Below are 12121 nucleotides of genomic sequence, written 5' to 3'. Positions count from 1 at the left end.
ATCCCTCCCCTCCTTTTCCGTTCCAGCCAGCCGCCACTCTAATTGAAAAGGGAGTGAGTGTCAGCCGCTAAGTGCGAGCTTGTGTGGCTGCCGATGTGCGCACACATCTTCACGCTTTGTGGCTCAGCGTCCCTGTCGCTCAAACTCCCCTGAGCGCTTTCCGCGGAGCAAGTGTGAATTTATTTGCGCCTGTGCGCGCGCGCGTCGGACGCTTAAAAAAAATAAAATAAAATGAATGCGCACCGTGGGTGGAAGAACAAGCAGCTTTAACAAATTAGCAGCCACTCTGTTCGCCCGGCCAAGTCGATTGTTCTTGCCGCTATTCTGTAGATGTGCTTAGGTGTGCACACTTGTCTTACACTCCTGTGTTTGTGTGCGTGGGAGGGGGGAGCAGGGGGGGGGGCGTTGGGTTGGGCCCCGCCAGCCCTCCCCTTGGGAGTTTCCCTGCATTGATTAGCAATAAGCCGGAGGATATAATGGCGGTATAACTCAGAAAGAGACGGGTTTATGAGCGCAGGGATGATGCCTGCTTGGGGGTCCGGAATGGGCTCACTACCGATCCTAATCAAGAGCCCCTTTCGCACCGCCTGTAATTGCTGGCATTTTTGCCGTTCTTTTCCCTGTTGCAGTTCGGTATTAATGAGAGGTTGCATAATAGCATCGATATCCTGTAGATTAAAAAAAAAAAAAAAAAAAAGCACCAGCAGAAAAGTCTTCTTTTTAGGCTGTGGGTACGCTCATTTTGTTGGAAGATTTTTTTTGAAAGTGGATTTTGCCGCTTTTCTGCGCAAACGTCACCGACACATGTTCCGTGATGCCGGTATCGGGATGTCAATTTTTACGCTTGACGTTCCCCTCTCCGGTACTGTTGTGTTGCATGCAGTTTTCACCGTCCGTCACATCAGACGCTGGCACTGATCGCAAGTAATTTACCTGATAGCATCTGATGTGAAAGTTCGCACAATCACTTGCTTTTGTATAAAAGGCACAGACGGATAAATGCCAAAGCTTCTATTAAGGCTGTGATGGGCTAATTGTGATGGGTCTCGCTGTGACGGAGGCTTCTGCTTGTAAATGTCAAGACCCTAATTCATTCACGTGGTATGGGGAGGGGGGTGGGGGGGGGCAATGTTGACCTGGCAATTTCCTCCTACTGAGACAGTGGCATACCCAAAACAGGCATTCTACACCGTATTTTATGTTGTTCTTGCCTCGTGCAGCAATATCCCACTTCGCTGTGTTCTGTATGAAAGGCACCAGCAAAATACAATCAATGCCAGATCTGTCATGCAAATAAAGACATTGCTGGATCTTTGAGTGACTCCACATCTCCCGCCCTACTGTGTTGAAAGCAATCGTCGCCGTTCGTCACCCCCAGACAGTGGCAATTACGTCATCCAATTGTCAGATTGCGGCGCGCCGTGTTGTTGTTTGAAAGCTCGCGCGTATAGTTGCGGCAGAATCCCGCTTCACAGGGTGTAAAAAGCAGCGCCAGATCAATGCCAGAGTTGAAGCTGTGATGTGCTAATTTTTGCTGTGTGAAAGTGACTTACTGCCTGTAAAAGCAGACAATTTGCTGTTCTGTGGAAATGGCATTGACACAGAACGGGGAGGGGTACAAAGTCAATAATGCAATTTTTTGTTTTCTGCAAAAAAGAGCCGTGCCACCACTATGCGTATGGCCCTGGCACACATGTAAGGATTATCCAAATCTTAAAATATTTTTCTCTGTGACAAAAAAAAACCTGTTTTGATTGTAGTGTGTGTGTGTGTGTGTGTGTGTGTGTGTGTGTGTGTGTGTGTGTGTGCGTGGTGTGCTTCTATAATCTCAGCATGCAGCACCACACACGTTAAGATCCTGTCCCGCCATCGATTTCACAACTAAGTCCTCAGAGGCAGACATCTCACGTGATCACACGTGAGATTTCTAAAACGAAGAAGTAACAGAAAACCGGCCGGCTAAGCGCCGATGTTACGGGAGTGTTTCTAAAGAGGACGAGAAACGGGAGAGTGGGAAAAATGGAGAAACCATCAAGGGCTTGCGATGGAAAATACTTTTTGCCGGCTATGGAATGAATGCATTTTTACTGAACAAAACAAAGAGAGAAATTTGTTTGGACGTGGTTATATTTACCGCCGCGTCCTTGTTCATCAGTCAGGGAGCTTCCTTGATCGGCCACTGTCCGTTCACGTCACAGTCCGCCGAATCGAATGACCCAAGAGTGCGCTGCTTTCCCCACGCATGTGAAGCAACACAGGAAGAAAAAAGAAAAAAAAAAGAATGGCTTTAATTGACAATGTGAACGTGACAACGTGCCGCGCCTCTGTTCTGGCTTTCATACTTCCGCCAATGGTGGCTAATTCGAAGGATGACTCCCAACCAGCTTTGATAGTAGAAGCGACTATTGTCAGGGTGTTAAACTTCACATTCGTTACACACCGGCAGTGTCCCGTCCCGATTACGGCTCCGACGCTATCTCAGAAGCCAGCAAAGTTGCCGCTTGAATTTTTTTGGGCTTTAATGGACACTCTGAAAAGAGGGTGTAGTCAGGGTGTTAAACTTCACACCCCTCTACGCGAAGGCAGTGTCCTGCCTTTGTTAAGCCTCCGATACTCCCTCCAGCGGTGGCAAATTTGCGGGTCGTCACAGTAAAAGGTTGAAAATTCCTGGCTTTAATAGTCTGAGATGGACTATAGTCGGGGTGTTAGACTTCACACCCCGTACACGCAGGCCGCATCCCCCTCTGTTACATTTCTGATCCTATATCAGAAGGTGGCAAATTTTCAGGTTGGCTCCAACCTTCCCATTAAGGTGAAAAATCCCGGGCTTTAATAGACAGTCTAGAAGTGGCTCGTGTCAGAGTGTTGAACTTCACGCTCCTTATACACAGGGAATAGTACACCGCTGATGTTACCTCAACCAACGCAGAAAATGTACAGGTGGACTCCAAACCCCATTCCATGTCAACAACACTGGAAAAAGGTGGAAAATATACATCTTTAATGCGCCGTTGTTCTTAAATGGGCTGGTGTCAGGGTAGTCCTACCTCTGACCCCCTCTACGTGCCAGCTCTGACCCCCTCTTCCGGGCCTATGTTCTTTATACAGAACGCGACGCGCTGGAAAATTCACGGCTTTTCCAGCCAGTGTAAAATGGGCTAAGGACGAAAGTGAGAGGCGGGGGAGGATGCGCCTTTGTTTTTGTGCGCGCTGCGAAGAAGAATGGAAAAAAAATAGAATGGCGCTCCGCTAATCGGCTCGTGTGTTAGCGGCAAGCGTCGAGGGGCTTTTCGTGAATTGACTGCACATACGTAAGCTGTGTGTGTTTAGTCGGGCGGGGATGTGCCTTTGCACGCATGCACAATTACCCTTCAGCCCCCAAACTCAAACTCTCCCGCTCCTCGCACCTCCCCCCCACCACCACCACCACTTCTTTCTCTCTCCCACATGCACACTGATGGCTCATTGTGATGGTTTATGAATGAACAAATTGCCAGAGGAGTGGGGGAGCCGAGGCGGGATGAGCCAAGACTGATTGAAGTGCGTGCAAGAGAGCGAGATAGGGAGGGAGGGAGGGACAGAGAGAGAGAAGGGGGACAGAGAGAGAGAGAAAGGGGGTGGCAGAGAGAGAGAGAGAGAGAGCGTGCGCATGTATGCTAATGTGCGTTTGAAGGGCGGATTCAGACGGAGGGCAGAGAGATGTCAGCAGGAGGAGGTGGAGGGTGCCGGGCGGGTGGGGCACGTGGAAGGGGGGCTAAAACTGAGGGGGGGAGGTTCTCGTCAATCCGCGCTTGTGTGTGTGTGTGTGTGTGTGTGTGTGTGTGTGTGTGCGCGCGGCGCCGTGCGCGCACGTGCGGCCGTGCACGCAGGTGTGTGCGTAACACGGAACGCGTCGTGGCCCTGCTGTGCCTCATTAAGCCCATGTTGCGCCGCGCTCTGGACCTCGTCAGCTCCCTCTCGCTGTGCTGCAAGCGAGCGAGCGCGCGCGCGCGCGTGTGTGTGTGTGTGTGTGCGCGCGAGCCGTAGCCGGTGTGTCTGCGAGCTCTCGACATTGATTTCCTGACAAGGCGCCCTCCCTCCCGTCTCCCCTCCCTCGCCTCTCCTTCCTCCTCCGGCAGCCTTTCCACCAGGGAACGGCAGCGCTGATTTCACCATTTGTATCTCTCCTCCTGCTGGCGAGCGCCTTTTCAGCGTACTTCCTCGTCCTTTTCCCCCGTTGGATTTAAAGTATTTTGTCCGACGCTTACATTTTTGTTTTTTTTTTTTGTGAGCAAAACATGAGTTGTACTTGGAACGTGTTCAAATGATTTCGTTATTTCCCAAATTCGCCACTAGGTAGCGCAACGTTGCTAATTGTGTTTCGCCCGCTTTTTCCTCCTTTCCCGTGTTCCCAGCTGCATCGCAGTTTTTGTGGAACATATCTACAAGGTTACCTTAGTTTAAGAGTTTAATTCATTTCGTGACCAAGCTCATAATACAATCTATTAGGATATCGAATCATTTTTCCACATTGAAATGAATTGAAACGCTATTAATCCGTTCCAGACCCTAAAAAAACACAGCTGTATTTTCTTTTCATGTGAAATGTTTCTAATGATTAAGAACAGCACTGCATTGTACAAAATAAATTAGAAAGCAAAATTGAATCTAGGAACAGAGAATGTCAAGAGATAAATGGTTTTCTGAAGTGTACTTAAGCTCAAAGTCTCACAGACACACTCCTGGTACTAAAAAAGTACTGTCGAGCATTAAAAAAAAAACTACTCTGCCACATCTTTTTATGACCGCAGTTTTCTAAGAGTGACCTCCCAAAACATGCTCTGTGCAGTTTGGCACCGGGCAAATGGACAGTTTATTCATATATGATAACTATTAATGACGTCACAGGAGACAGGAAAGTGTTGCACAGTAATATGTTCTCTGCGCCTCCACTAATTCAAACAAGGCATTCTGATTAATATTGCATTTGTGGAAAATGCAGCAAAATCCACCCGTTTTTAGCAAATCTCAGGGGACGGCCACTATGACACCTTCCGTCAACTAAAAATGACATCTTAAGTCGCTCAGGGCTCGGCTAACGATCATTCACGACTCGCCTGTTTTCTGAAGCTGAGCCCTGATTGGTTGTTACCTGAGCAACCATGTTGTCATTTTCCGTCGTCTCTGTGGAAAAAGCGGCAATTGACCATGCGGTCCTGTAAACTTTCAACAAAGCGAGCGGCGACAAAAACAAAGCGCTTGTTAGAAAGCCGTCTTTGTTGTTTCCCCTCCCTTTTGTCTGATTTTTCAGCTTTCTCTCATGCTCCCTCGCTGAATCCCAATCTGTGTGTCCCTCTCCCACACTCACCGCCCGGTTCTATTTAAACCACCAGCCGGCACTTTTTTCCTTTTTTTTTTTTTTTTTTTGTACGCCATCGCCTCCCACATATTCACACCGGTGTCCATCAGACGGCTGCAGAGGCGGGAAACGCAGCGAAATGGAAAATGTGTGTGTGTGTGTGTGTGTGTGTGTGTGTGTGTGTGTGTGTGTGTGTGTGTGTGTGTGTGTGTGTGTGCGTTGATTGGGAAAAGCGCAAGCGCACACACACAGCGAATCGGATTGAGTGTGTGTCAGCCCTGTCGCATCTGCTCGATTGACCACGCTCGGAAGATGTCAGGGTAGGACTTCCACTCTATTGACCGGCTGATGCTGTTCGCTGTATAAAGTATTGATGGACAAGCCCAAAAGACACGCAATCTTCACAATCCAACACACGCGCATATGGCGATTAAGTTTTTTTTTTTTCCTTTAATAGCAGTCAACGATTTTTTTTTTCACCCCCTAAGCAGTTTTAGCCTTTTCAGCTATCTTCAAGTGTTTCCATGAAGCTAAGCTGATTAATGCACGGAATAAGAAAAATAGAGTCGATTCTTTCCTCACCGTGCCTTGCCGAGATTCTTCCCTCATCATTTACCCAGCTGAGCGCTCAGATTTAATTATGCGCAACACCTGCTAAGGGAGACCGGAATTCCTCTTTGTGGTTCTGGTGCAGACCTCCCATCGTAGAACTCAACCTGTGGGGGTAATTATAGTTGATATTACCTTGTTCGGATGCTTGCACGCGCAAGCAAGAAGGAGTGAACTCAGGAAGAGAATACCGGTAGTTAATTAACTAGTGCACTCGGCACAGTGCAGGCGGACGCTTTAGCTTTAGAAGGGCTCACTTTTTGTGGAGATTCGTTGTCAAATGTTTCCGTAATCTTAAGTCGTCATCAAAACAGAATGAAAGCCTGATGTCATGAACAGAATTTATGATGCTCAGTTTTCTGGGAATTGTTTCCAAATTTTGCGGAATTCTTCTTGAAAAAACAAAAACAAAACAAAACAATAAAAGCCATAACTACATAGCAGAGTTAACGTATAACTTGAAAATTCGTGACAACTGTCCTACCTAATTTCGCAAAACGAACAGCAATGAAAACGTAACATTTATCAGCAGATGTAATGAGCTGAGCATTGGAGAAGTTTGTAAAATTTTTGTGTAAACCTGTTAAAAAAAATTGCAATGAAAATAGAATTTAATAAGCGTATTGGCAGGGCGGTCCGGTGGTTAGCGCGTCGACCTCACAGTGCAGAGGTGCAGGGTTCGATTCCGGCTCCGGCCTCCCTGTGTGGAGTTTGCATGTTTTCCCCCCGTGCTTGCGTGGGTTTTCTTTGGGTACTCCGGTTTCCTCCCACATTCCAAAAACATGCATGACAGGCTGATTGAACACTCAAAATTGTCTCTAGGTGTGAGGGTGAGCGCGGATGGTTGTTTGTTTGTGTGTGCCCTGCGACTTGCTGGCAACCGGTTCAGGGTGTCCCCCGCCTACTGCCGGAAGACAGCTGGGATAGGTTCCAGCACACCCTCCGCGACCCTCGTGAGGATAAAGCGGATCGGAAAATGAATAAATGAATCGTAATGGCAATAATTTTCCTGGAAACTGGTTCAGAATGTTTTTCCCCACTCCATCTTGGATGCAGGCAATAAAAACCTAATTATCAGAAATAATTTCATTGTATTGGAAATTATTTTTGAAATATTTCCAAAATCAAAATAGCAAATCGCTATCAAAACATACCCTCTTAAGTTGAAGTATTGGTGCGATTTTTTTTTTATGATTTTTATTTTAATCTAACGACAATCTTATCTGATCCTACTCACAACAAAACATCCATAAAAACAAACTGAAAACTTAATTCAAAGATGAGATGATGCTCAGCTGTGTAGAAATTGGTTTGGAAAATGTCACCGATAAATTTCCTTGACGTCATCAATAATGTTTCCCAGCTGATCTTTCAGAAAGAAACAGGTGTCTTGATTTTTGTGTTTTGTTTTTTTCTAATCAGGTTCTACCATCTCATTGCATGGGGGGTTCCTCTGGTCATGTCATCCTTGCCGCTGCTCAAAGGTTACTACGGCCCAGCAGGAGCCTGGTGGTGAGTCGCAACCGTCGTAGCGCCGGCGCCTTTGTTTTGTCGGCAAGCAGCTTTGGCCTCCTTCCAGCTCCCGGCGGGCTCCTTTTTTTCCCTCATAAGACCCAGCCTTGTAAAAACGGGGCAATTATCAGCTCATCTTTAAACATTTGGAAACGCCTGCTCCTTCGGCGAGCAGGAGCGGCATCATTGTTTGTTTGGAGAGTCGTTAAGGGGCTGAGGGAAAAAAGGCGACGCGGGGCCTGAGGAGAGCCGGTCGCGGAATGAAAATTGGGACGGAGCCTTAATCTCCAGGCTCGGCGCTCTCTTTTTCCACTCTTGGCTTATTAATAGCTACAGCTGCGCAGCGTCTCACCCTCCCCAGTACGCAGTCACAAGCCTCCCTTCCGCTCTCCTTCTCCTCCGTAACCCCGCTCTCTCCTTCTCTCTTCCTCCAGCTGGATCACAGACGATCACGTAGCCTGGAGATTTGGGATGTAAGTAGACCCTTTCAGCCCCGCCATCAAAGCCTGCTGTAGGGGTGGAGGGTCTCCGGGGGGAAATGTGAAGACTTGCGGATCGAGGGGAGCCTGCGGGTTATTTTTTTCCCCTCCCCTCAGTATGAAGCTAAAAGTGTTTTTTTTTTATTTTGGTTACGCTTTTTTTTTTTTTTCTTCACCCCCTTTCCTGTTCCATTCCTACATTCCATATTAGCACGGAAGTGGAAATTCACTGTCTAGCATATCCAGCTTCACCCCACGCAAGCTAACTGTCAAACGGTTTGAAGATTTAGGGCCCTCTTTACCATGGAAACATTTAATGTGTCGTACTAAACTCAACCACCGTGGTTTAGGATTCTGGGACCCTGTCAAGTGGAAATGCTCAATTGAACTGAAACGTATTATTTGGCTTCACTTTACACCGGCAAACCATAGCATACTACAACTAAAAACCTGAATGGTAACATAAGTATACACCGTAATTCATTAGATTATCGCAATTAGAGAATCACATTTTATTTATTTATAGGACCCAGTGCCGTTGTACATTTCATTGTTATTATCTTGCCTTTTCCCGAAATTACTTTCTTCAGGCTTCTGATTGGGTAAAATGGCTTGACTGTTTTGAGTTTGACAGCCTGCAAGCGCGACAAGTTGAGTCGTTTCAGTTTAATATTTGGCAGTCCCAGATGCACTTCTCAGTCCTTTATTGAAGGCAGCGAGAACAGTAAAACATTCCAAGACAATGAGCACACTCACTGCAGGAGCTGCTGTCGGCCACATCTTAAGCCAGGACATTCACACGCGGGCATGCTGACTTGACACGCGATCTCAACAGGCCCCGCCTCTTAAAGGCACGTCTAACACACAGAACACTACAATGTGTCCCGTATTTTCTGTAGATGTATTCGCAATATTTTGGTGTGTTAATATGTTCACAATGTGTTTAAAATCGTTTTGTAATAAGTTTAATGATGTTCAAAGCAATATGGGTGGTGTGAAATGATCAAAAATATTTCAAGTAGTGGTGGAGCGTATCCACCGCGATGAACGGGTTCACCGTACCGTTCTATGTTACATTTCTTATCTTTTTTGTCTTTCCGGGAATAACTTTCTTTTGGCTTGCGATTGTGTGAATTGGTATGGGAGCATATCGGGGAGGATCCTGCGGGTTTTGCCCATCGCTGCGATTGACTGAAAAGTGTAACGCCCTCCCACTCCCCGTGTCAAATCAGGGGAGTCGCTGCTTGTGTATTTAACGCTCGCGACAGCTATGAAGGATTATTCCTGCTCGACGCTTTCCGCAGCTGGCCCGAAGTCTGCGAGCACGCCGCCAATCAACCACCAACTCTTAAGCGCGCATACACACACACACACACACACACACACACACACACACACACACACACACACACACACACACACACGACAGCGCTTCGCTACGAGGCAAGGTAATTGCATTGCTGCTCGCGGCATCAGCAGGGAATCAATCTTTCTAAACAAATAAGCACACACAAGGCAGGCGCACACACACACACGCACACACACGCACGCGCGCGCGCACACAACATGCTATCAGCTGTGCTAAACGAGCCTGTGTCTCTTTTATCAGCGCTCCTCTGCTCCCCGGCTCTTTCTAGTTTTCCTCGCTGTTGTGGCCCAGGGGGACGAGCCGCTCAGAGGATCAGGGAATCATCATTAGCTCTAATTACATCAAACCAGATGAGAGATTAGAGGCCAAGGCAGCGCCCGTCAAGGAGGAAGCGCAGGCGTTAAAACACGCGCGCCGCTGCTGGCAGCCGGGCGAAAGGTTGCCGCATTAAAGGTGAAAATTAGAAAGATGGAAGGCGTGAGAGGGAGAGAGCGAGCATAACTCAGCGGGAGAGGGGAGGGAAAAGGGAGGGCGGGAGTTTGGCGGCGGCGGCGGCGTAGCGGGAATGGAGATGAGCCTAAGAGAAATGGATGGCCTCTCGTCTCTGGCCACGCCGCGCCGTGTGTCTTCATCAGCACTCATCCGCGCACGCCGACGCGACAGGCTACGCTCGGCAGGAGCGAGGCGCAGAGGACGGGGCCTCATGAGACGGAGGTGGTGCTGAATTTCAAGGGTTTGACTCAGCGCGCCGGAGTTGTGCTGAGTCAGCGCTCCCGTGTCCCCGTCGGTGGCGTGTCGTTGACCCTTGCGACACAAATGAATGGTAATGACCACGCGGGGGGGGGGGGGGTTGTGATGGTAGTTATTGGACCTATTGACATGAAACATTCATGGGTCCTGGAATTTTAAGTATGATGACACGAGTGATAAATGGATGCTTTTTGGCATCGTCAGAACCAGACCGTGAATTTTTCTATCCACCATCATTGTGACGTCCACGTTTTTCAACTGAGCCCCGTTTTGCAAAGGAATTTGGTAGATGGAAGCGCTCACCCAAATAACTGATTTGAAGTGCTCTTGGAACAACGATGGTTAAGCGGAGCCAGACAGTATACAAGGCCCACTCCGTTATTATATCGGCACAGATGACATCTCTGGTTGATGACATAAGAGGAATCCTCAAGCAACTCAACAGCGGCTCACGTTAGCATGTAGTGCTATTCTACTTTTTTTCAGGCTTTTGTTCCGGGAAGAGCTTTCTTCAGGCTTCTGATTGTCTGAAATAAATTTAGTGTTAGAGATTACGGCACCATCTGTTGCTTTGGCATGCGTTTGACAACCCAAACGTGCTAAAAAAAAAAGAGAAAAAAGATTTTATGCTTTGCACGCTGGAATAGAAACACCTAGAAATACGTACCTTAGTGAAATGAAATGAACCATACTGCTTAGTGGTAACAAGTCTGAACGTCTTATTTCAAATAAGACGGTGAGTTATGATGGAACTGTGATTTGATTCTTGAATATTGTTCGCAGGCAGCACTGTATGGCTCGACTTTTCATTTTCATCATTGTGCAAATGACTGTCTGTGGGGATCTCATTCGCCAAAATGGCTTTACAGTTAGATCGGCTGGCGTCGAGCAGCCTGTGTGTGACGGAATATTGTACAGTTCGGGTTTCATATTTTGGAATGCTTCACAACGCAAGCACCGAAATGTGCATTGTACCAAATTGAAACTGCCCTGCTTGGTGGTAGAAGGGTTAAGGCGGCACACCCTTCTTGTGAAACATTGGGTTGTGACAGAAGGGACAGTTTTATTTCTTCTTTACCGCTAATGTTAGCATTTAGCTCTGTGCCGTTTTACTTCCAACAACAGCATTCTACCTTTTCCGTAAACGCCTTTCAAGCATCTGACCGGCTGTAGTGGTTCTCTGATTAGGAATTTAAAGCCCTGTCTATGACTTTGGCGCCATGCTTCATAGCCTCGAGTGTGGATGGAGATCTTTTTAAAACACAGTTCGCGTAGAGAAAAATGTATTTTTAAAAAATGTACTTGTACGTGTGGTCCGACTGAGATGCACCGTTGGGAGTCCGCATGCTGATTTGTTTTTCTTTTTGTCTCTCGGTTTGTCCCGGTGCCTTATGCAAGTGGTTGAACAGGTAAATTGTGATCTCTGGCGATGCCGCGGGTCAAAGTTGAGTCGCCGCAGTCGAGCGCTAACCAGGAACGACGGGTCCCTGCTGCACTCTCATCTTCCGCTGAGCGCCTCCATTAAGGCTCCTTTCATCCGCGCCGCGTCCTTCACTTCAGAGGGAGGATGGAAGGGATGGGGCGGGGGGGGGGTTGAAACGGTAGGCTGAGGCGGAGGGATTCAATCTGCGCGTGTGCCTCTGAAGATCTTTCCCTAAGTTTCCATCCTCTCTCTCTCTTTCGCTCCCCACCCCCGCCCCGTCTTCCTCTCGCTCTCCACCACTTGCTCGCCGCAGTCCTACCCGCCAGCTCGCCTCTGCCGTTATCCGTCTTTTTTTAGGCATTCATCTTGCGTCAGCCCCTTTACGCCACGCTTGCTCTATTTTTAATCACCCTGCGCCGCTTTCTAATTTCTCTTCTTTCTGTTTCCCGACCTACTATCCTCTTGTCGCCCCGGTCTCCCACCTCCCTCTACCATCTTCACCTTTATTCCTGTCCTCATCTTTGTCCCCCCCCCCCACCCACTCGGAATCTCCTTTCTCCCCCTGCTTCTATTTGCCTCGCTCCTTCTTTTGCTTCCCGTCTCGCTCCGGCTCTGGGTAGCGCACAGCTGTAGAGCAGGGC

At 48.0% G+C, this 12121-nt stretch overlaps 1 protein-coding gene across 4 annotated transcripts in view; it reads left to right on the top strand.

Annotated features, from left to right (window-relative positions):
* LOC109530617 (cyclic AMP receptor 4) overlaps positions 1 to 12121 on the top strand; it is a 102588-nt gene that overhangs the window by 18048 nt on the left and 72419 nt on the right. For all 4 annotated transcript variants that reach the window (XM_019894472.1, XM_019894471.1, XM_019894470.1 and 1 more), the window contains 2 exons: positions 7370 to 7459; positions 7894 to 7932. In XM_019894472.1, the coding sequence (XP_019750031.1) occupies positions 7370 to 7459; positions 7894 to 7932 (129 nt within the window). The remainder of the gene's footprint in view (positions 1 to 7369; positions 7460 to 7893; positions 7933 to 12121) is intronic.

This window comes from Hippocampus comes, unplaced genomic scaffold (assembly GCF_001891065.2).
Source record: "Hippocampus comes isolate QL1 unplaced genomic scaffold, H_comes_QL1_v1.1 scaffold96, whole genome shotgun sequence".
NCBI lineage: Eukaryota > Metazoa > Chordata > Actinopteri > Syngnathiformes > Syngnathidae > Hippocampus > Hippocampus comes.
Note: the sequence above shows the minus strand (reverse complement) of the source record. Positions and strands in the feature narration are given on the sequence as shown.